The sequence below is a fragment of the Somniosus microcephalus genome, chromosome 20, assembly GCF_052327205.1.
Source record: "Somniosus microcephalus isolate GS21.2 chromosome 20, FLI_Smic_1.0, whole genome shotgun sequence".
Classification (NCBI taxonomy): Eukaryota; Metazoa; Chordata; class Chondrichthyes; order Squaliformes; family Somniosidae; genus Somniosus; species Somniosus microcephalus.
The window spans coordinates 70,221,606-70,246,912 of NC_141006.1; the positions used below are offsets into that span (position 1 = coordinate 70,221,606).

General features: G+C 46.3%; 1 protein-coding gene across 1 annotated transcript; it reads left to right on the forward strand.

Annotated features, from left to right (window-relative positions):
* The first annotated feature begins 15,839 nt into the window (after window positions 1-15,839).
* Window positions 15,840-19,033, forward strand: marcksl1b (MARCKS-like 1b). Its single transcript, XM_085962948.1, has 2 exons — window positions 15,840-16,217; window positions 17,751-19,033. Exons 1-2 carry the CDS (start codon window positions 16,146-16,148, stop codon window positions 18,345-18,347), a joined length of 669 nt encoding a protein of 222 aa, XP_085819074.1. The 5' UTR covers window positions 15,840-16,145; the 3' UTR covers window positions 18,348-19,033.
* Window positions 19,034-25,307: the final 6,274 nt, after the last annotated feature.

Genomic DNA, 25,307 nt, shown 5'->3' on the forward strand with positions numbered 1-25,307 from the left:
TACACCCCACGTCACACTATTGGATTATTAGAAATAACAACAGAAAATGCTGGAAAAACTCAGCAGGCTAGGCAGCATCCGTGGAGAGAGAAACAGAGTTAATGGGCTGGATTTTCCTAAGCCCCTGGAGTCGGGTTGGAGGCGTGCGGGCGATAAAAATCGGAGATCCGGGGGTCCCGACCCCATCCCGCCTCCATGTCAATTTCATAGGAGTCGGGTTCCCGACAAGTGCTGGAACCCGACTCCCAGAGGCGGGAAGGGATTAAAGGCAATTAAACTGCCTGTTAACAGGTAGTTAACAGGTAGTTTTTTGCCTATTCGCGATTTTTATTGCAGGTTTGTGGGCTTCCCGACAGCTCCAAACCACGAAAAGTTTTCGAGGCGGGACATGGGTCAGAGGTCTTGGAGGGGTCAAGATGCCCAGTGTTCAGGTGAGTGAGGGGTGCAGGAGTGCAAAGGTAAGTGTTTTGCAAGTGTTTAAATAAGTTTAACTTACTTTTACTTACCTTTACAGGAGTCCTGCATTCCGGTGTCAGGAGTCGGCTGCAAGAACCACAGAAGCTCCGATTTAAAAAAAAATCAGCTTCTTTGTTTCTCCAGCAAAATGATTTTAAAGTTATCCTGAGAAAGGACTGAGGCTGAATTAGCAGTTTTTCAGTGCTTGACAGCTTCAAACAGCTGTTAAACACTGATATTTCATCTGCCAAAAGCTTTTGACAGATGAAATGTCAATCTCTGACGTCACCTGTTGCCGGGTGGCCCTTAAATTGGCCTGCTGAGCCCACAGGGCGGGCTCAACAAGGTCAATCAGAGGAAAATCCAGTGGGTTGGCCACATCTCCATGGAGGCGGGACAACAAGCCCGAATGTGGGTTTCCCACCTCCAACCCGCCCCCGTAGCAAAATCCAGCCCGATGTTTCAGGTCGAAGACCTTTCGTCAGAACTGATTGGATTATTAGATATTGACACAGGGTCCACTTACGTGAGTAATCAGTGGTGCAGAGCCCAATATATAAAATACCCAAAGCAGACCACAAATTTGTATGGCAAGGACTCTCTCTTCTCCCCGTAAGCATATGTACAAAATATTATTTTCTAGCCCATGTATGCCAGGGTGCTATTCTCCCAAGTGCATATACTGGTAAATTATACCTGCATGCTTTTTCAAATGCTAATAAGAATCTATATTCAAATCATGGGGTAATAAAATCAGCATAAATGAACAGGCGAATGTGCAACACTGTGTTTGTCCGCGTTCAAATAAGGAAGTGGCAAATAGAGGTATTAGAAACATAGAAACATAGAGATAGGAACAGGAGTAGGCCATTCGGCCCTTCGAGCCTGCTCCGCCATTCAATGAGATCATGGCTGATCTTCGTCTGAGATCATAGCTGATCTTACCAGTTCAGTACCCCGTCCCCGCCTTTTCTCCGTAACCCTTAATCCCCTTAGCCTTCAGAAATATATCCAATTCTCTCGTGAAAATATTTATTGAATTAGCCTTCACAGCCCTCTGTGGCAGGGAATTCCACAGGCTCACCACTCTTTGAGTGAAGAAATTCTTCCTCATCTCTGTTTTAAATGATTTGCCCGCTATTTTTAGACTGTGGCCCCTGGTTCTGTGCTCCCCTGCCATTGGAAACATTCTCTCTGAATTCAGCCTGTCCAGGCCTGCCATAATTTTATATGTTTCGATGAGATCCCCTCTCAATCTTCTAAACTCCAGTGAGTACAAGCCCAAACTATTCAATCTCTCCTCGTAGGTCATTCCCGCCATTCCAGGTATCAGCCTGGTGAATCGCCGCTGCACTCTTTCCATGGCAAGAACATCCTTCCGCAGATGGGGCGACCAAAACTGTACACAATACTCCAGATGCGGTCTCACCAGCACCTTGTACAGCTGTAGTAAGGTATCCCTATTCCTATACTCGAACCCCCTTGATATGAAGGCCAACATACCATTTGCCTTCTTAATCGCCTGTTGCACCTGCATGCTCTCCTTCAGTGACTGGTGCACAAGAACACCCAGGTCCCTCTGCACTTCCCCATCTCCCAATCTATTGCCATTTAGATAATAATCCACCCTCCTGTTTTTACCCCCAAAGTGGATAACCTCGCATTTATCCACATTATAGTGCATCTGCCACGTATCCGCCCATTCCCCCAACCTGTCCAAATCGCACTGTAGCCTCCTGACATCCTCATCAGAGCCCACCCCTCCTCCTAGTTTAGTGTCGTCAGCGAATTTGGAAATATTGCATCCAATTCCCTGATCCAGATCATTTATATATATTGTGAACAGCTGGGGTCCCAGGACAGATCCTTGCGGCACCCCGCTGGTCACTGCCTGCCACTCCGAAAACGAGCCGTTTATTCCAACTCTCTGTTTTCTATCCGCCAGCCAGTTCTCTATCCACGTTAATACTTTGCCCCCAATCCCATGAGCCTTAATTTTGCATGATAATCTTTTGTGTGGAACCTTATCGAAGGCTTTCTGGAAGTCAAGGTACACCACATCCACTGGCTCTCCCCCATCTATTTTACCAGTTACTTCCTCAAAAAATTCCAGCAGATTAGTCAAACACGATTTACTCTTTGTAAATCCATGTTGACTCTGTCCGATCCTTTCCCCATTTGTCAAGTGCTCCGCTATTTTATCCTTAATAATGGACTCTAGCATTTTGCCCACAACCGATGTAAGGCTTACTGGTCTATAATTCCCTGCTTTCTCTCTACCCCCCTTTTTAAATATTGGGGTAACATTAGCTACCCTCCAATCCACGGGTACTGTTCCCGAGTCAATGGAGTTCCGGAAGATGATCCTTAGAGCATCTGCTATCTCCAGGGCCACCTCCTTAAGTACCCTAGGATGTAGTTTATCAGGCCCCGGGGATTTGTCGGCCTTCAGTCCCCTCAACTTACCCAACACCATATCCCTAGAGATACTAATTTCTGTCAGCTCCTCCCTCTCATTAGTCCCTATGTTTGTCGATATTCCTGGGAGGTTATTTGTGTCCTCCTTTGTGAATACAGAACCAAAGTATGAGTTTAATTGGTCTGCCATTTCCTTATTCTCCATTATATATTCTCCCGAATCGGACTGCAAGGGACCGACTTGGGATTTTACCAGTCTTTTCCTCCTGATATACCGATAAAAGCTTTTGCAGTCTGTCTTTATGTTTGCTGCAAGTTTACTTTCGTATTCTATTTTCCCCTTCCTGATTAATCCCTTTGTCCTCTTTTGCTGTATCCTGTACTGCCCCCAATCTTCCGGTCTGGCGCTTTTTTTTGCCAGTTGATATGCCCTTTTTTTTGATTTTATGCTGTCCCTAATTTCCCTCGTTATCCACGGTTGAGTCACCTTTTTAGGTTTATTTTTATGCCAAACCGGTATAAACATGTTCTGGAATTCTTCCATTCTATCTTTGAATGCTTGCCATTGTCTATCCACTGTCAATCCCCCCAGAAACACCACCCAATCAATCTTACCCAATTCCCGTCTCATACCCTCGTAATTCCCTTTATTTAAGTTCTGGACCTTAGTCTCTGATTCAATTTCCTCACTCTCCATCTCGACTGAGAGCTCGATCATATTATGATCGCTCTGACCCAAGGGGCCTCGTACAAGAAGATTGCTGATAAGTCCCTTCTCATTGCACAATACCCAGTCTAAAATGGCCTGATCTCGAGTCGGCTCCTCGACATATTGGTCCAGATAACCGTCCCGAAAACATTCCAGGAATTCCTCCTCCTCAGAATTTTTACTAATTTGGGTAGTCCAATCAATATGTAAATTAAAGTCACCCATGATGACAGCTGTGCTCTTATCGCACGCTTCTCTAATTTCCCTTTTTATGCCTTCCCTCACCTCCATATTACTATTTGGAGGCCTATATATCACACCCACTAACGTTTTCCTCCCCTTGCTATTTCTCATTTCTACCCATACAGATTCCGTTTCATCCGAGTTAATATCCTTCCTTTCCATTGCATTAATCCCCTCCTTTACCAGCAATGCTACCCCACCTCCCCTACCTTTTTGCCGATCCTTCCTAAATATTGTATATCCCTGGATGTTAAGTTCCCAGCCTTGCCCACCCTGCAGCCACGTTTCTGTAATCCCAATCAAATCATACTTGTTTACCTCTATTTCCACAACTAATTCATCCACCTTGTTCCTAATGCTTCTAGCATTAAGATACAAAGCCTTCAGGCTTGCTTTTTTCACACTCTCATTATGAATTAGTTTGGCCCTTTGTGTTTCTCTCCTTTGCTTATTGCTTCTCACCTTTCTACCATCTATTTCTAACTTCATATGACTTCCCTCTTTTCCACTACCTAGGTTCCCATCCCCCGGAGGAGGAGTGACTCAGTTGAGTCAGAAGGTTGTGGGGTCAAGTCCCACTCCAGAGACTTGAGCACAAAAATCTAGGCTGACATTCCCAGTGCAGTGCTGAGGGAGTGCCGCACTGTCAGAGGTGCCGTCTTTCGGATGAGACGTTAAACCGAGGCCCCGTCTGCTCTCTCAGATAGACGTAAAAGATCCCGTGGCACTATTTCGAAGAAGAGCAGGGGAGTTACCCCCGGTGTCCTGGCCAATATTTATCCCTCAATCAACATCACTAAAAACAGATTATCTGGTCATTATCACATTGCTGTTTATGGGAGCTTGCCGTGCGCAAATTAACTGCTGCATTTCCTACAACAGTGACTCAACTTCAAAAAGTACTTCATTGGCTGTAAAATGCTTTGGGACGTCCGGTGGTCATGAAAGGCGCTATAGAAATGCAAGCCTTAAGCAAAAATAGGGAAATGCAATCCATAAGATGGAAGAAAATTGTTAGTTGCAGAGTGAATGAAATGCTGGAGGAAAATACTCAGCGCTAAATAAAAAGGAGAGGAGAGAGAGAGAGAGAGAGAGAGTCCTTGCTGTAGAGTTATGGTACATTGTTACAAATATAGAACAAAAATCACCGTACTGTCCTTTGTACAAGACCTTGATTAGGTCACATTTAGAACACTGTGTCCAGTTGTGGTTCCTTCCCATAGTTGGAGATGTAGAGGCCCTGGAAATGGGTAGAGGAGGGCCACTAGATTAATATCTAGATAAAAACCCTTCATTATCACAAAAGGCTCAGAGAGCTCGGTCTTTTTACGTTAGAAAAGTGTAGTTTGAGGTAAAAAAATAACAACAGAGATTGCTGGAAAAACTCAGCAGGTCAGGCAACATCCGTGGAGAGAAATTTGAGTTGACGTTTCGGGTTGAAACCCTTCTTCAAAACTGGAAAGAAAATAAAAAGATCGAAGGCAAAGCTGCGATCGAACAAAAGAAGAAAAGGAGACAATAAAAGGTATAGGAAGCCAGATGAGATGGTAATGGGCCCGTGGAGACAAAAGGCAGCTGAGATTAGGTGTGAAGTGTACTGGCAGGATAAGGACAGCTGCCAGGTGAGAGAGAGAAACAAAAGGAAAGGAGGGGAGGGGAAAGGAGGATCCAAAACAAAGGGGGTGGAAAAAATTTAAAGGAACAAAGTAATAGAGGCCGAGGTTATGATCTGAAATTATTGAACTCGATATTGAGTCCGGAAGGCTGCAAAGTGCCTAATCGGAAGATGAGGTGCTGTTCCTCGAGTTTACATTGAGCTTCCGTGGAACAATACAAGAGGCCGTGGATGGTGAGGTCCGAGTGGGAATGGAGCGGTGAATTAAAATGACAGGCGACCGGAAGCTCGGGGTCACACTTACGGACTGAACGGAGGTGTTCCGCAAAGCGGTCACCCAATCTGCGTTTGGTCTCCCCAATGTAGAGGAGACTGCATCGTGAGCAGCGAATACAGTATACTAGATTGCAAGAAGTACAAGTGAATCGCTGTTTCACCTGGAAGGGGTGTTTGAGGTAATTTGATTGAAGTGTTTAAAATGACAAAGGGATTGGACTGTGTCCACGTGGATAGATGATTTGAGCTAGACAGCTCAGACAAGAATTCGAATTGGACGAGGGGACATGCATATAAGTTGCATAAGCGGAGAATCAGGTTAGACATCAGGAGGTTTTTCTTTTCGCAGCGTGTCATAGACCTTTGGAATAAGTTGTCGATTTGTGCAGTGAGTGCGGATTGGCTGCAAATGTCAACAGGGAGCTGGGCGAGTCGGAGGAGGCTACGTAGAAAAGGTAGATGGATTTTGGGTGGCATACCTCATGGTCATTGTTACCTCCTGGGACTCATTTTGTGATCGCCTTCGGGAGTCGGAGAGGAGGTTAAGGATCGTTATCTGGAAGGACCACCTGCGTCGATGGCAGGTGAGAATAGGTTTGGGTTTGGCTGCTGAATATTCTCATAATCAAATGACCTGCCCACGCTAACTGTCTAGATGTATATATGAAGAATGACAATGCAGCTGAGGTACTGGAGGCTGCCACTGTCCACGACACGGTATCTCAGCAAGTGTTCGCACCTTCAGAAAAGGAGAGAAAACTTGAAAAGATAATTGAGTAGAACAGGAGCTTTACAGCTGAAACAGGTCTGTAGTGAGGACCAATTCATTTGTTGTTATTTTTATTAACATATTTCCTCTATAAATACCTTGCAATATTTCATCATTGTGATTTCTTTGCATTGCCTCGACCTGATTGACACGGTCTCATAATGCATTAGCTGTGAAGTGCAATACTCAGAGAACATTTATACGAACTACTAGGTATTAATTTTACTCTGTTCCATGTTGCTATATTGCAATTACACAGTTGTGATTCTCACAGTTTCCAATGATGAAGGGGAGTGTGGCTTGTACCAGAGATTACATAGAAACATAGAAGATAGGAGCAGGAGTAGGCCATTCGGCCCCTCGAGCCTGCTCCGCCATTCAATGCGATCATGGCTGATCATCCAAATTCAGTACCCGGTCCCTGCTTTCTCCCCATACCCCTTGATCCCTTTAGCCTCAAGAAATATATCCAACTCCTTCTTGAATATATTTAATGAATTGGCCTCTACTGCCTTCTGTGGTAGAGAATTCCACAGGTTCACCACTCTCTGGGTGAAGAAATTCCTCCTCATCTCTGTCTTAAAAGGCTTACCCCTTATCCTTAGACTGCGACCCCTGGTTCTGGACTCCCCCCGCCATCGGGAACATCCTTCCTGCATCTAGTCTGTCCAGTCCTGTCAGAATTTTATAAGTTTCAATGAGATCCCCTCTCATTCTTCTAAACTCCAGCGAGTATAAGCCCAATCGACCCAATCTCTCCTCATACGTTATTCCTGCCATCCCAGGTATCAGCCTGGTGAATCTTCGCTGCACTCCCTCCATGGCAAGAACATCCTTCCTCAGATAAGGCGACCAAACCCACCTGAGTCTGAACAAAAATCCCAACAAAATTAAATATTAATAATAAAAGAAATTGCTTATTGCTCATCAATAATCAGAGCCAACATGCATTACAGAAAAATATATTTTGGATTCAGCACATTAAACCTATCTTGGTTTCTGGTATTTGCGTCTACTGTTTCCATAGAAACTGGAATTCTACACAGGGTTGAAAGGCATCATCTTCTCACAAATGTTTATATTTAGTTCTCATGCCGTGTATTTTTTTCAAGGTGTAGCTCTACACACCTGCATTATGTGTATCTCGAAACCACAGTCCATTTTAAGCCTCAAATGATCCATTTCTAAAGAGTGTGAGATCTAAGATTGTGGTACTTTCACGATGTTTTGTAATAGCCTATTCTCTTCCAGCAAATTTGGTGCAATTATTGCCATAGAAACACTCTCTCCATCAGACTGGAACAAGACAAAATCTTAGAGTAGCTGAGCTACGTATTACATTTAACGTATTCACACTGATATTCTTAAGTAAGGCAGAACTCTCTAAAAATAGAACAAAACCACAAATGGATGATTTTTCTTTTCTATCCTCCAGGTTTAAAATTTGAGGTGACGATTATGACACGGAATTTATTGCACAGACAGGCCATTCGGCCCAACTAATCTATAGCGGTCTTTATGCCCCACATATACCTCCTCCCACTCTATTTACTTAATCTCACCCTATCAACATATCAATGATTATTGTTTTTAAATGCTGTCACTGGTGAATATTTTGCAAGTGTACGGAATAGTTTGGGTGCAGGAGTAATGTCAGCTTGCCTCAGTTGTGTCTGAGTCAAAGGTGGCGGGTTCAAGCCTCACTCCAGGACTTGAGCGTATAATCTAGGTACAGGAAACTCTCTTTTAACCGGCACCTAAATATCCGGAAATCTCTCTTAACCGGCAAAATTCAGGAGTAGGATCAGGTAAGTTTTACTATATATTAGTGGCCGTGTAATCGGGGCTCCTGGATCTGTGGCCGTGTAACCGGGGTTCCTGCACCTGTCGCCGTGCAACAGGGACTCCTGGATCTGTGGCCGTGTAATCGGGACTCCTGGATCTGTCGCCGTGCAACAGGGACTCCTGGATCTGTGGCTGTGTAACCGGGACTCCTGGATCAGTGGCCGTGTAACCAGGACTCCTGGATCTGTGGCCAGTAACCGGGGCTCCTGGATCTGTGGCCGTGTAACCGGGACTCCTGGATCTGTGGCCATGTAACCGGGACTCCTGGATCTGTGGCCATGTAACCGGGGCTCCTGCACCTGTCGCCGTGCAACAGGGACTCCTGGATCTGTGGCCGTGTAATCGGGACTCCTGGATCTGTGGCCGTGTAATCGGGACTCCTGGATCTGTGGCCATGTAACCGGGACTCCTGGATCTGTGGCCATGTAACCAGGACTCCTGGATCTGTCGCCGTGCAACAGGGACTCCTGGATCTGTGGCCGTGTAACCGGGACTCCTGGATCTGTGGCCATGTAACCGGGGCTCCTGGATCTGTGGCCGTGTAACCGGGACTCCTGGATCTGTGGCCATGTAACCGGGGCTCCTGCACCTGTCGCCGTGCAACAGGGGCTCCTGGATCTGTGGCCGTGTAATCGGGACTCCTGGATCTGTGGCCATGTAACCGGGACTCCTGGATCTGTGGCCATGTAACCAGGACTCCTGGATCTGTCGCCGTGCAACAGGGACTCCTGGATCTGTGGCCGTGTAATCGGGACTCCTGGATCTGTGGCCATGTAACCGGGACTCCTGGATCTGTGGCCATGTAACCAGGACTCCTGGATCTGTCGCCGTGCAACAGGGACTCCTGGATCTGTCGCCGTGCAACAGGGACTCCTGGATCTGTGGCCGTGTAACCGGGACTCCTGGATCTGTGGCCATGTAACCGGGGCTCCTGGATCTGTGGCCATGTAACCGGGGCTCCTGGATCTGTGGCCGTGTAATCGGGACTCCTGGATCTGTGGCCATGTAACCGGGGTTCCTGCACCTGTCGCCGTGCAACAGGGACTCCTGGATCTGTGGCCGTGTAACCGGGGCTCCTGGATCTGTGGCCGTGTAACCGGGACTCCTGGATCTGTGGCCATGTAACCGGGGCTCCTGGATCTGTGGCCATGTAACCAGGACTCCTGGATCTGTGGCCGTGTAATCGGGACTCCTGGATCTGTGGCCGTGTAACCGGGACTCCTGGATCTGTGGCCGTGTAACCGGGGCTCCTGGATCTGTGGCCGTGTAACCGGGACTCCTGGATCTGTGGCCATGTAACCGGGACTCCTGGATCTGTGGCCATGTAACCAGGACTCCTGGATCTGTCGCCGTGCAACAGGGACTCCTGGATCTGTGGCCGTGTAATCGGGACTCCTGGATCTGTGGCCATGTAACCGGGACTCCTGGATCTGTGGCCATGTAACCAGGACTCCTGGATCTGTCGCCGTGCAACAGGGACTCCTGGATCTGTCGCCGTGCAACAGGGACTCCTGGATCTGTGGCCGTGTAACCGGGACTCCTGGATCTGTGGCCATGTAACCGGGGCTCCTGGATCTGTGGCCGTGTAATCGGGACTCCTGGATCTGTGGCCATGTAACCGGGGTTCCTGCACCTGTCGCCGTGCAACAGGGACTCCTGGATCTGTGGCCGTGTAACCGGGGCTCCTGGATCTGTGGCCGTGTAACCGGGACTCCTGGATCTGTGGCCGTGTAACCGGGGCTCCTGGATCTGTGGCCATGTAACCGGGGCTCCTGGATCTGTGGCCGTGCAACAGGGACTCCTGGATCTGTGGCCACGTAACCGGGGCTCCTGGATCTGTGGCCAGTAACCGGGACTCCTGGATCTGTGGCCATGTAACCGGGGTTCCTGCACCTGTCGCCGTGTATCCGGGACTCCTGGATCTGTGGCCATGTAACCGGGGCTCCTGGATCTGTGGCCATGTAACCGGGGTTCCTGCACCTGTCGTCGTGCAACAGGGACTCCTGGATCTGTGGCCGTGCAACAGGGACTCCTGGATCTGTGGCCGTGTAATCGGGACTCCTGGATCTGTGGCCATGTAACTGGGACTCCTGGATCTGTGGCCGTGTATCCGGGACTCCTGGATCTGTGGCCATGTAACCGGGGCTCCTGGATCTGTGGCCGTGTAACCGGGGCTCCTGGATCTGTGGCCGTGTAACCGGGGCTCCTGGATCTGTGGCCGTGTAATCGGGGCTCCTGGATCTGTGGCCGTGTAACCGGGGCTCCTGGATCTGTGGCCGTGTAATCGGGGCTCCTGGATCTGTGGCCATGTAACCAGGACTCCTGGATCTGTGGCCGTGTAACCGGGACTCCTGGATCTGTGGCCGTGTAACCGGGGCTCCTGGATCTGTGGCCGTGTAACCGGGACTCCTGCACAAGTGCCGTCTAACCGGGGCTCCTGCACCTGTGGTCGTGTACGGGGCTCTCGTACCTTGGTAAGTATACCTCTCTGTAATCCGGACTGTTTGATCAACCGGCACCACGCCGGTCCCGTCGGTGCCGGATAAAAGAGAGTTTCCTATAGAAGCATATTTAGGGAGTGCTGCATTGTCAGAGATGCTGTCCAAAGGTGTTCATCAAAGCCAGTGACAAACTTTGTAGAAGTTGATTAAAGATTGAAATTATAGCTAATATCATAGTTTCATATAAAAAATTCCCAGTGTAAGCACTGAGGACACCAAGTCTGGCGACGTTTAGTAATAGGAAAGAGGCCGCAGCAGATCAACCTGCTGTGAGTCAGTCTCATCAGTAGGAGTTTTGTGTAAGCTGTTTAAAGTAATTTACATAGGTACAGAGCAAGATTACTGGTTTGGTGATTTAAAGTCAAAATAATGATATTCCACGTTGCCTGAAGTCTTGTGAGGAGCTTCTACAACTTTTCGATGCTGCATTATGGCATACACTGTATCTACCGTACTATAGGTGCATGAGTGTCAACTGGGGCTCAGTGGGTTGCACTCTCACCGCTGAGTCAGAAGGTTGTGGTTTCAAGTCCCACTCCAGAGACTGGAGCCCAGAATCCAGGCTGACACTCCAGTGCACTTCCGAGGGAGCGCCACACTGTCCGAGGTGCCGTCTTTTGGATAAGACTTCTGTCCTCTCCTGTGGACGTATTCGATTCGAAGAAGAGCAGGGGAGTTCTCCCCGGTGTCCTGGCCAATATTTATCCCTCAATCAACATCACTAAAAAACAGATGATCTGGTCATTATCACATTGCTGTTTGTGGGAGCTTGCTGTGCGCAAATTGGCTGCCGCGTTTCCTACATTACAACAGTGACTAAACGTCAAAAAGTACTTCATTGGCTGTAAAGCGCTTTGGGACGTCCTGAGGTCGTGAAAGATGCTGTTTAAATGCAAGTCTTTCTTTTTATAATCCCATTTCTAATACTAGCTCTTCTAGTATACTGTGCTTTCCTCTAAAACCATATAATCCGAAGTGTTATAAAAGAAGATAGTTGTGAATTACAAGCTTCTCTCAATCTTCCCTTGTTGCTGTGCCTTATGCTTTCAAACTAGTGGTGAGACTCATCCAGTGAACAGACATTTTGTGTCAAGTGACATAATGAAATTAGACTCCAGGCAAACTGTGAACCTTGGACTGTACTCTCCATTCATGACATTCTTGAATGTGTCATTGTTTCTTCCCCTAGCTTTCTCCCCATCTCTTATGAAGACACTGACCCATGATAGAGCTGGATTCTGCAGCACCAGTGGCCTGCCCATTGCGTGACCCCCCCTCCCCCCAGGCAGTGAGCATCAGTAGGCTTTGTGGCGGTGGAGGGCATCATCACAGTCCATTCTGATCCTGTCTTCACCCAACATCCACTTTCTAGCCGGAGTTACTGGTTAGCGATTATGTGCAGGGAGCCCGAGCTGATCTTGCTCCTTCTTAACATAGTGCTACCGAAGCCAGCTGTTAGCTTGCCATGTGTGCTGGCAGCACTGGGGCCTTCGTGTGGTGCCTTTACTCCACAGACCACTGACAGGGGAGTTCTTTGCATGAGAACTCTATGCAAATATTATCCACACATATTCTCTTTCAAGAACATTACTAGTTTGAGATCTTGGTGTTCTATCTTCCAGAACACACTCATCATTTTAGATATCAGTGTACATTGCAATAAGACCAATCTAAAATCAACAGGGGTGGAGACACATTGTCAAGTCTGAAGTAAGATTCATGCCAGAGTAATTAAGACATGGACTCAGCAGTCTCCGAACTATTACTGCTCCTCCCCCAGCTTTGCTTATCCCAAATAGTGACATCATCAGCAGAGACTTGCATGTGTAAAATCGTAGAACAGAAGATGGCAATTGCTGCATTGTGTCTGTGCTGACTCGCTGAGAGAACTGCTCCCTTACCCTTTCCTCATACCTGCTTAATTGTTTTCATTTTAAAATATGTGTATGTAAGACGTTTCCTACATTACAACAGTGACTACACTTCAAAAAAAGTACTTCATTGGCTGGAAAGCGCTTTGGGACATCCGGTGGTCGTGAAAGGCCTCCTTGAAAAAGTGTAACATCCCCACCGACACCTGGGAATCCCTGGCACAAGACCGCACAAAGTGGAGGAGAAGCATCCGGGAAGGCGCCAAACACCTCGAGTCTCTTCGCCGGGAGCAAGCGGAAGCCAAGCGCAGGCAGCGCAAGGAGCGCACGTCAACCCAAGCACCCCACCCACCGGCCCCTTCAACCACCATCTGCCCCACCTGTGACAGAGTCTGTAGGTCCCGCATTGGACTCATCAGTCACCTGAGAACTCATTTTTAGTGTGGAAGCAAATCATCTTCGGTTCCGAGGGACTGCCTAAGTAGAAGAAGAAGAGATATAAATGCAAGTCTTTTCTTTTTTTCAAAGATATTATAGATTCTGCTTCCATCACTGCTCCTGGTAGGGCATTCCATGTCCTAACAACCCCTCCATAAAAGAATCCCCCTTACCTCTTCCTTCATTCTTTTGGTGATGATCTTAATGTTATGCCCTCTAGTTACTGACTCACCAACCAGTGGCAAGGTTCCCCTATTTGCCTTATCAAAACCCTTCATCATTTTGAACACATCTTTCACCTCCTAACATTCTTTGCTCTAATGATAAAGCTAAATGTTTCTAGTCTCTTATGTTGCCTTTTACATCTAACTTCCAATTAAATAATTTGGAATACAGTGGCTGTTGCTGTGTGGGTAAACACAGCAGTTGTTTTACACACAGCAAGATCCCACAAACAGCAACATGTTAAATCTGTTTTTGGAAATGTTGATGAGGATACTGGGCTCCTACAACAACACCTTTAGCTCCTTTAACAGAAATCACAGAAACCCCACAGTGCAGATAGAGGCCATTTCGGCCCATCGAGCCTGCACCGACACATATCCCACCCGATCCCCGTAACCCCTACACCAACACATATCCCACCCTATCCCCGTAACCCCACGTATTTAATCCCCCCTAACACTAAGGGTCAATTTATCATAGCCAACCATCCTAACCCGCACATCTTTGGACTGTGGGAGGAAACCGGAGCACCCGGAGGAAACCCACACAAACACGGGGAGAATGTGCAAACTCCACACAGTCACCCGAGGCTGGATTCGAGCCCGGGTCCCTGGCGCTGTGAGGCAACAGTGCTAACCACTATGCCACCGTGCTGCGTAGTAAAACATCCCAAGGTGCTTCACAGGAACATATACCAACCAAAATTTGACACCGAGCCACATAAGGACAGGTGGGAGGTAGGTTTTAAGGAGTGTCTTAGAGGAGGAATGAAAGGCGGAGAGGTTTAGGGAGGGAATTCCAGAGCTTAGGGCCTTGGCAGCTAAAGGCAGGGCCGCCAATGGTGGAGCGATTAAAATCAGGGATGCTCAAGAGGCCAGAATTCAAATAATGCCATGGGAATTTTAACATCTGTATGAACTGGCATAGGGGCCTTGGTTTAAAATCTTATTCAAGGACAGCAGCTCTGATGAAGTCGCACTCCCTCAGCACCCGAGTGGGATCAGCCTAGATGTGTTCAAGTCATGGAGCAAAGCTTGAACACACAACCTTCTCACTCAGCAGTGCAAATGCTGCCAGGTGAACCGAACTGATAACTTCAATGTATTGCACTCATGGTTTAGCAATGTATTGCATTGGCGGGTGGGGAAGAGAGTGGAAAACAATCAGCACATTTCACTCTTTCAACCGTGAGGGACATTGCTAGTCACAGCAGGCGGAATTGCCTTCACGTCTTGGCTGAATTAAGGCCATGAAGAACCAAATTGCAGAGAGAAATTGTCCCCTCAAACAGCCAAAAGGGATTTATTGTACTTTTCCAAAAAAGCCCCGATATTAATCATTGGATATTCCCAACATGAAAACGCTGAAATGTCCCTAACGCAGCCTCTGAGCACAAGTTCTGCATTTGTTAACACAAACTGAAAAAACACTGCCCCCTGGACCAAGAAACGAACAAAGGCACCAAGGCTGGTCCCACGCAGCGGTCTAGACACTTGGCTTCTGCGTTACACTAAACAGTTCAAATGCTTTAAGCAAATGACCGCAATGGTTGGACATGAGAAACACTTAAGAAAAAAAAAATAACAAAGTTGCGTCTCTGCCTCTGTCCCCTCTCTCTCTCTCTCGCGAAGCTCCATCCCAGAGCTGCCGAGCAGAGTGAACAATACAATGGATTGTTTGGGCAAATCTCAGCGGGACTCGGAAAACAGGCAAGGCAACAAAAAGATGCATTGACTTTGCAAAGGGGGGTGGAAAAGAGATGGCTTATCAATCATTTCTGGACGAAATAGTGCAATCATTTTCTATCAAGACACGCTGGCAAAAAGAAACTCCAGCCGCTGAAGAAACATTAATCCGGTTTAATGCAAATGCTGTATGCCACTGGAGCGTAGTTTCGGTGCAATCAGACCGGCCTCCTCCCCTAGTAAACAGGCAATCCCGCACAAAGCCTCCACATGAGGGGGGTGTGTGGACATTTAATGAAGGAAAGACATAAAAGATGATCAATATCACCAATCCGGATGTTAATCCTAGTAACAGGCACCAGCAAAGCTTGCAAAAGAACTCGAGACTCCCAGCAATGAAATCCCCAAGAAATTCTTTTTTTTAAATATAAAATCTTCGGAATGTTTAAGCCTCCTTGTCAATCAAACCTCATCTTGCAAATAAAGATCCGCCTCTGTCTCGCTCTCTAGTCTTTTTTGTAAAGTGTCATCAGCTTAAAAAATCTTAATTTTATGAAATCTTCAAAGCGTCTAGACTTTTTCCAGCTCCCCCCCCCCCCAAAAGAAACAAAAAAAAAATTCTGCATGTCTATTTAAATAGTTTTTTTTTCTCTCCCTTTTGCTATCTCGTTCCTATTGTCTGATTATTGATCCAGCCCCTTGAGGCAGACGATTGGACGGGGCGTCCTGGCCATGCCCTCTTTTCCCCCTCCCCCTATCTGTTCGGGCGTTGGTGCATATTAGAGACTGTCGGATTTTACGCAGTTCATTTCTGTGGATGGGGAACCGGTGATCAGATCGTTGAACGAGCGAAAAGGAGCAAACAGCGAGAGAGAGAGGAACAAAAATTAAGGGGCTTCTTTGCTTCTGGGGTCTTTCAATGCGGGTGTAGCCTAGACGTGTTGGTCGTGGTCTCTCTCTCTCCTCTGCACACAGTTTACTTTGGTCGAGCCTGTGTTTCTGAGCTCTGAAAAGCTTCGCATTGTATCGACTCGCTAGTTTTTTCTTTGTTTGAAACCTGTGTGTGAGTGGTGTGTGTGTGGAAATTCTCCAGGATGGGAAGCACGCTCACCAAACCCAAAGCCCAGGATGCCAGCGGGGCAGTTGCAGGCAAAACCAATGGCCAGGTAAGATTTTACTTTTTTTTTAAATGGAAAAATAAATTTTTAGTGATTTTGTTTTAAAATGAAATCCCCATGTGTAAGTGAACGATGCAAGCACGAAATACGCGTGGAGTAGCCTGGCTCCAAACATGGACTTTAACATAGACAATGTGCTTTTGAAATACTATGATTTGTAGGGGTTTTTTTTGGATCGAAGATTTTAAAAGGTTCAAGACAACGCTGTGTTCGGTTTTTTTAAAAACGCTTGTTGTGGTGGCTCTAATGCAAAATCTCAAAACTACTCGACGAGAAAACTGGGGTGTTTTTAATGTAATTTTTTGGGGGTGCTTTAAAAATAAAAGGGGTTGGTTTTAAAAGTGTTCAGACACCAAGAACCGACAGCGGCGAGACCGTTCGGTTGCATTGCTACTGAACCACCGCCCCCTCCTCCCTTTGTGCAGACCCCATCGATTGGCGAATTTTTTCCACAAATTTGCAAATTGGTCTTGTTAAGTGGTTCAGTGCAGCAAGTGCAGTTTTTTTTTTGTAGCTTGGTAAATGGCTTTTGATTTAAAATCTTCCACTTTTTGCATGTGTGTGTAAAATATGCAGAGTGCGTATATTTGTACCCATTTGCTGGCAGCGTGACCACTCCTTGCATTAGTGGCGCTAAAAGGCTGCTCCATTCAAAGGCTTGAGAACAAAGAGCCTGGGCTCCCGGGGTTTGCAAGGCTGCACCGTGCGCTCGCTGGCTTTTAATGCATTCGCTCAATGCTGAAGATCTCTCCAACCCTTCCATTGCAACAATGCAACCCCCACTCTCTCACTCACACACACTGTCCCCCAAATCGCCGCGCACTTCACGCCCTGCGATCAATGCAGAGCAAATCTGGTGTTTTTTTTCCCCCTTTTTTGTTTGTTAAAGCGATCGATCTTTGCGCCGTTCTTGCGAAGCGCAACAGCGCCATCTGCGAGCGGGCTGCGGGAGCGCTGCGAGCCTCTGTTTTCCCCCCCCCCAAATTTCCCCTCCCAATTCTGCTCCGTGTAAATTAGCGAGGGCGCAAATTCCAAACACCACCACCTCTTCCCCACCCCCAACGTTGAGCAGCACAAAGTGCTCTCAGCTCTCAAATGCGAACAGCTGCTGGGCTTTGTGCAATGTTTAAAAACTGCAAATCTCAACAACAAAAATCTCTAAATTTCAGCTTCTGATTCCACTTGTATTTTGAGACTGGGGAATTTCCCCCCCCCCCCCCCCCCCAATCGGTGGGCGAAAGTTTAACTCATTTTAGCTCTGCTTTGACGAATTTTGTTTCAAATTGCTAGTTGGGTTTTTTGGTACTTTCCCCGATTACTTTTTAAGAGGTGGTTTTTTTTTTAATGGTTTTGTAATATGAATGAGCTCATCCCAGTTTTAAAAAAACACAACTTTTTTTGAAACCCCCTCTTCCCCTGCAGTTGCTGGTTGTACACTCGGTGAGATGTCTTGCCTGGTATTTTTAAATGAATTGTAACAAGACTTGTGCTAATCCGCTGCCAAATCTAATTTTCTTCCAGGAAAATGGCCACGTGAAGACCAACGGTGATGTCTCCCCGACTAAACCCGATGGAGATGCTGCAGCAGTCCCAGCAAATGGAAGTAGCACCACAGAGGGCTCTAAGGAAGTGGCTGAAAGTTCAGGAGATGCCATTGAACCAGCACCGCCTGCTGAGGGAGAGAGTGCCAAAACCGAGGGCACGGAGACTCCCAAGAAGAAGAAGAAAAAGACCCTGTCTTTCAAGTCCTTCAAGCTGGGTAAAATGTCTTTCAAGAAGACAAAGAAATCTGAGGCAGCTGAAAGTACCCCGACTGAAGAAAAGACTGAAGCCAAGGCAGCTGAAGAAGCTAAAACGACCAGCAATGAAGCTAAGGAGACTGCTGCAGAGGAGGTCAAGGAGGAGAAACAGGCAGAAGCGAGTGCTTCTGAGGGACAAGAGACCAAAGCTGACCATGAAGAGTCTCAGACGAAAGAGGAGGCCGCCCCTGCAAAGGAGGAACAGCAACAGACTTCGGGAGAAGAGGTCAAGCAGGAGGTGACCGAGGAACCCACAAAACCAGCAGAAAGTGAAGAGCCTAGCTCAACAACTGCACCGGCTGAGCAAAAGGAAGAGTAAAGCGGAACTGTTTACAAACTTTTCTCTGTGCCACGTGTTCACACAAGACCAATTGCCCCATCGAGCAGTCAACCCGAACCATGGACTTGCACACAGCCCACTTCTTTTGTTGCTAGATCTTGTTCAGCCAACTTATAGTCTTCAAATTGTCTCAGTATTATAAAGTTTTTTGCCTTTTTCACCATTTGAGTTTTAAAATGTATTTTCCTGGGAGCAGCTTGGGTGCAATAAATATCCACTTCCCCAGTTTTGGGATTTAAAATTTTTAAAAGTTTATTGAAGAAATGAGCGGATGTAACCGGGTGAATGCTGAATTCCTTCAATTGTCGACACGTGGCATTCAGTCCTTTTTTTTTTCCATTTAAGTCACAACACGATCTGAGAACTTTTAACTGGACATGGGTTTGACTGACACACTGCGGAGCGTTCCCTTTCCATTGGTTCATTAGCATTTGCGGCCCGGCTTCGTTTCCCGATTTTGAGACATTTTTGTGCTTTTTAGGAAAACAGCAGTTTTGATTGAAGCTTCTAGGGTTTTTTTTGTAGTTTTACAGTCTGACTACAACACTATGAAATTTAAGTATACGGTGTTCCCATTGACTTTTTTTGAGGGGGGAGTGCAAAAGAGTTTTAAATGTGATGTTTTTTTTGCTGTTGTCCTGTAAATAAAACTTTGGCCAAATTGATTTTTGCAAATTTTTATTGCTAACTTTTAAGGTGGTTATGACTATTGTAACATTAAAAGGGAAATAAATCTCACCTGTGGACTGTTCAAAGTGTAATTCAACTGTCCTGTTGCTATAGTGTGTTGGCTGTGAGTGGTGCATTAGAACGTCAACCCCAGTCCATTTATAGCATTTTACACTACATGCTCTTCTATATCTTACCAGCTGGTATTTTATAAGAGTATAGAATTGTTTCGGGAAGGAAATAAATTAACTTCACAAATAGGGCTCTTGAACATAGACAATTTATACTGATTTATTTCTGTCAAAAGTTGGAACTAGATTTCCATTGTCACTTTCAGCAAACTTAGTAATTGTACAGTTTTAGACTTTAAAAATACCAATAAACTAAAATGGAGAGAATATTTGTTTGTGCCTTGGGTCTGATGATGATGAGCTTTTTAAGCACCAAGCAATCAGTCTCTGATTCTTTGTGGTGTGTTTAATCTGTTTTTTGCTCTTTCCTCTTAAACATTCACTTCTTTCTGGAATTTGGGCCTACTGCTCCACGCTAGGGGCCTTGAAGCCCAGGCAGCTTAATATTTGTGCTTGTGCTTTTTGCTGGCTTTGCCTGTTATTTCTTGGACCTTTTTTGAGGTTATAAAATTTGCTGTTCTTGGCCTTGGCTGTTTTGATTTAGAATGTATCCACCAATGGGCAGCAGCTTGTGAAGATTGATCTATCTTTTAAAATTAAGCTGTGTGATGGAAAGCCATGAATACTCCTGTTTTACTGGCACTGGTTGATCTCCATGTTCATCACCCAAATGACCACACTTCACCTGTGAGTTGCTGGTGTGTGCTAGCAAGTTATTTGAGTCTAGAAGATAGCGCAGTGCCTGATCCTGCTGTTGCCTAATGTCCAGCTGTGCATTTCTGGCAATGGCCAAGGGCTAGTAATCAGGAGAGGAATTTGGTCTATTTTTCCCTCCCAACACAACTACTCACTAATTCACAGCCATTGGAAGAGCTTTAAGAACATGAAGCAGGAGGTGGCCATTTGGCCCTTCAATAAGATCATGGCTGATCTTCTACCTCATCTGCACGATCCCCATATCCCTTGATTCCCTTAATATCCAAAAATCTATTGATTTCTGTCTTGAATGTACTCAATGACTGTGACCCCCTAGTTCTAGACTCCCTAGCCAGGGGAAACATCCTTCCAGCATCTGCCCTGTAAGAATTGTGTACAGTTCAATGAGATTTTAGAGTAAATGGGTTTTCCATTACCTACTTCAGGAACGCAAAATTATTTAACCAGCTGCTAGGCAGCTTCTGGAAAGAGGTAGGTACAAGTACTGTGAAATATATAATCCAGCTAATCTACTTATCCATTATATCTCCAAGGCAGCTGGAGCAATGTAACATCAATGATACTATTGCATGCCACATGATTGGCTAGTTAATACATCAAGAGTATCAGTAAAGCCAATGCCAAATAAAGTTGACATTTCCCCAACCCTCGTCATCCAATGAAGACATTGATTTATGATGGTGCATTTCTGCAGGTGCCAACTAGCATTTAGCACCTGTGAAATGGCCAGTTTTAACTTTGGTAGTGAGCATTGCATGGAACAGGGGGAGGGCAGGGCACTATTAACAGGGCGCCCCCCCCCCCCCCCCCCAAAACACGTGAGCAGTGCAGCAGGGGTTACTGGATAATGATCCAAGGTCACCGAGTCCCATCTGTCTTGGCTGAGATCTTGAGAGCCTAGGATCTTGCTAGTTGGTCTACATGACTTCAATTCCCAAGTGGCAGCACATTTACCAACCAAACCATCAGAGCACCCTTGTACACATTTCAAAAGGATGTAAATCTTGCCTTTTAAAAGAATTAAAAAAAAAAAAAAAAAAATTATAATTCCCTGTCTGGATCAAAAACTTACTTTGGAGCAGCCAGTAGCTCAAAGGCTCAGGTTATTAATATTCCAGATTGGTTGAATTTAGGTAAAACAATTCAAGCAATACATTAATTTGTACACCTTTTGGAGTTGGAAAAATGAATGCTTGTATTTATATAGCGCCTTATAGTTTCAAAATGTCTCACCTTCACATATTACTCACTCTTTCTCTCTTTTTCTCCTCCTCCCCCCCCCCCCCCCCCCCACTAATTTATGCAGGCAACTGCAGCCGCTTTTGGACACAAACTGATGAAACAAAATGACTCAATCTTTTTGCTGCACATTTTACAGAGGGAGGAACCTTATTCAGGATGCTGGGATTACTGGCGAGTTCTGACCAAGGGTCCCAGACCTGCAAAGTTGACTGCAACGATATTTCGGGGTCAGAGAGAGGGGAAACGTTGACTCTCGTTTCTCTCTCTCCACTGACGCTGCCTGGCCTGCTGAGCAGCTCCAGCATTCTCTTCTCATTGCTGGAATGACTCACCCCAATTTCAACAGGCAGACCGAAGCTCAGCTCCCAACATCTCGTCTGAAAGACAGCAGCACCTCCAGCAGCACTAGTTTTATACGCTCACAAATCCTGATGCGAGAGAGTATTTCAAGTCTAATATAACGCAAAGGTGACGGATACAATACGACAAAAGCTGTTTTTCCCACTAGCTTTTTTTCTTTTCCCTCCGGCATAAGAGGCCAGACAATAAATGTCAGAAAGCTGCTCCACTGTAGCAGCGATCCTGTCCCCATTCAGGATCAGCTCACACACACACAGAGTTCCGGCAGGTCTCTCTGAAGAGCGGTCACAGAGCAGGAACTCCGGCTGATTTTCTAGAGCTGTTGAGGCTAACTCATGACAGACCGGGGGGATTTAAACCTTTTGTCTGCATAGCTCAGCTACTCAACTAGCAGAGGCATCGTCAATTTACGTTTAATCCTCCTCGCTTAAAAAAAAAGTGATTCAGAGCATTTCAGTGGGGGGAAGAGATGGCATTAGGGGAACCCAAGCAAGAATGTAACCGTTCTTCAGCAGTTAAATCACAAAACATTCAGTTGACAAAAAATACTATTTCCCAGCCAACTATGTTAAAACATTCAGTACTGCGTTAGATTATAGTTATTCTTCCTGTCACCAACATAAATTTGTTCTTTTAAAAATCAGGTCTTACATAAAGGAAAGAATTTTCATTTATATAACGTCTTTCGTGACCACAGGATGTCCCAAAGTGCTTTACAGCCAATGAAGTACCTTTGAAGCATTGTCACTTGTGTGGAAATACGACAAGCCAACTTGACATCACAGGCCCAAAAACCGTAATGAGATACAGATAATCTGTTTCAGTGAGGGATAAATACTGGCCAGGACAACGGCAGAACTCCCCCTGCCCTTCTTTGAATAGTGCCCAGCCGAGAGGACAAACGGGGCCTCGGTTTAACATCTCATCCGAAAGCCAGCACCTCTGACAGTGCAGTGCTCCCTCGGTAGATCTTTGTGCTCAAGTCCTGGAGTGGGCCTTGAACCCACGACCTTCTGACTCACAGGTGAGAGTGCTGCCACACAGGGGATCTCATTGAAACTTATAAAATTCTAACAGGACTAGACAGACTAGATGCAGGATGTTCCCGATGGCGGGGGAGTCCAGAACCAGGGGTTACAGTCTAAGGATAAGGGGTAAGCCATTTAGGACAGAGATGAGGAAGAATTTCTTCACCCAGAGAGTGGTGAACCTGTGGAATTCTCTACCACAGAAGGCAGTGGAGGCCAATTCATTAAATATATTCAAGAAGGAGTTGGATATATTTCTTGAGATGAAAGGGATCAAGGGATATGGGGAGAAAGCAGGGACAGGGTACTGAGTTTAGATGATCAGCCATGATCTCATTGAATGGCGGAGCAGGCTCGAGGGGCCAAATGGCCTACTCCTGCTCCTATCTTCTATGTTTCTATAACAACCCAAGACCCATTGGAGCCAGTCCCGAGTGACTGAAATGGCAGACAAATCCGATAAAGGCAAAAACGGAACACTTGCACTGGGATCTTCTATTTGTCTTACAAAAACGGCCTGTGTAAGTGTCCCTAAGTGACAAGAAAACCATGCAAATACACTCAACGCCTCGCTGGGTATGTTTTCACAGACACTGGGCACCATCGTACCCAGTCCAAATAGCTGCGAGCCCTGGACAGCAAGTGTCAGGAAGCTCTTCAACCATGGAGGGCATCGCCGGTGAGTCTCTTTCGCCCAATCTCCACACGCATACTTACAGCAGGGCTTGCTGGGTAGCAATTAGAAAAAAAAGAGCCTGCTTGATCTCTCCCTCTTCCCCCCCCCCCCCCAGTCTAGAACATTGAGACCAACTGCAGCACTCCCACTGCCCCGCAAACCGAGGTCGGCTCGCTCATATTTTGTTTGTCCTTTTAACCGAAAAGATTCCAAAATACTATCTTCTTCTTAGGTAGTCCCTCGGAACTGAGGACGACTTGCTTCCACATTAAAAATGAGTTCTCAGGTGACTGATGAGTCCAATGCGGGACCTACAGTCTCTGTCACAGGTGGGGCAGACAGTGGTTGAAGGGGCGGGTGGGTGGGATGCTTGGGTTGACGTGCGCTCCTTTCGCTTGCTCCCGGCGAAGAGACTCGAGGTGTTCAGCACCTTCCCGGATGCTTCTCCTCCACTTTGTGCGGTCTTGGGCCAGGGATTCCCAGGTGTCGGTGGGGATGTTACACTTTTTCCAAGGAGGCTTTGAGGGTGTCCTTGAAGCGTTTCCTCTGGCCACCTGGGGCTCTCTTGCCGTGCCGGAGCTCCGTGTAGAGCGCTTGTTTTGAGAGTCTCGTATGGGGCATGCGGACATACTATACTAGGCTTTGGATAGACATTGGCAAATGATACTTGACACAGAGGGAAAATATCAACCAAAGGCGCTCCTCTACACCTCCCCGTGGTTAGTTGAAGAATGAACCATTCACGACTTGCTTTCACAATGCTGCGTGACCGGAGTGTACTTGGAAGCTTGAGGGAGGTTCAGAGGCCAAAAAAAAATCAAATTTACACACCATGTACCCAAAATTAAAAATAAAATACCGACTTTCAATTAACACCACACGTTCGAGAAGCTCAGTAAAGCAGGCCCCAGGAGGTGAGATATATTAACGCAATTTTGTGCTGCGCTGTGGTAGAAAAAAGGTTCACAATCTCATTGAACTGTTTGAGGAGAGGCACCTCTGGGAATAGGATGGGGGGGGGGGGGGGGTGGGGTGGGGGAGGAATCGAAAACAAACCAACCTATGCTACTATTGCAAATACAGAATGACTCTGGTAGAGATTTAGGATCAGGCGAGCTGCTTGGTGTCTGTGTGTTGTATGGGAAGGGGGGATCCATGAAACCATGGAAAAAAATAAGTGTACAATAGAGTGGGAGGGCCAAATAAACATTTCTTTGCCACATAGATATTATATGTTAGGTAAAATGAACGTTTTTTCAGTGTGCCAAGACATTTTATGCATAGACCAGCCCTTCTGTGTAACCAAGAGCAGAATGAACTTTGTCAGGGTCAGGTATACATTCACCATTATCATTGAATTGATATATTAATTGGAGCCTTTCTTGACAGATGCTAAAACAGAGGGGAGGGCCTTATTCTTTTATTGTAAGTGCTCATCTTTAGACCATGAGGGGGCGCTGCACTGTCGGAGGTGCCGTCTTTCAGATGAGGCGTTAAACCGAGGCCCCGTCTACTCCTGCTCCTAGTTATTATGTTCTTATTTTTTTTCCTTGTAGCTGAAAAAAACACACACACTTCAGAGACTCCTTCTCCACAACGAAAAGAACCTGAACACTTCTCCTCTAGTGAGGTTGGTCCCTGATCTGGCCCCGTCTGCCCTCTCGGGTGGATGTAAAAGATCCCACGGCACTATTTCGAAGAGGAGCAGGCGAGCTCTCCCCGGTGTCCTGGCCAATATTTACCCCGTAACATCTAAAAACGGCTGCGTTTCCCACATTACAACAGTGACTACACTTCAAAATGTGTTTCATTGGCTGTAAAGCGCTTTGGGATGTCCGGTGGTCGTGAAAGGCGCTATAGAAATGCAAGTCTTTCTTTTATGAAACTTTTAATTACAGTGACATTCAAAAGGAGTTTTTATTGAAACAATAAAAACTCCAGGACTCGAGAACACATAGTCTCAGCTGGCAATTCAGTGCAGTACGGAGAAGGGGCTGCATTGTTAGAAAGGTCATCTCTTGGGTGATCAGTTAGCGAACATAAAAAAAATGCCATTACTGTATTTGAAAGGAACACAAAGTTCTGCTGGTGTCCTGGCCAATACTTCCCCCGGAAA

Coding starts and splice junctions, on each gene's coding strand:
- marcksl1b (XM_085962948.1), top strand. CDS start 16,146: ATGGGAAGCACGCTCACCAAACCCAAAGCCCAGGATGCCAGCGGGGCA. Junction 16,218..17,750: donor CAGGCAAAACCAATGGCCAG/GTAAGATTTTAC, acceptor ATTTTCTTCCAG/GAAAATGGCCACGTGAAGAC.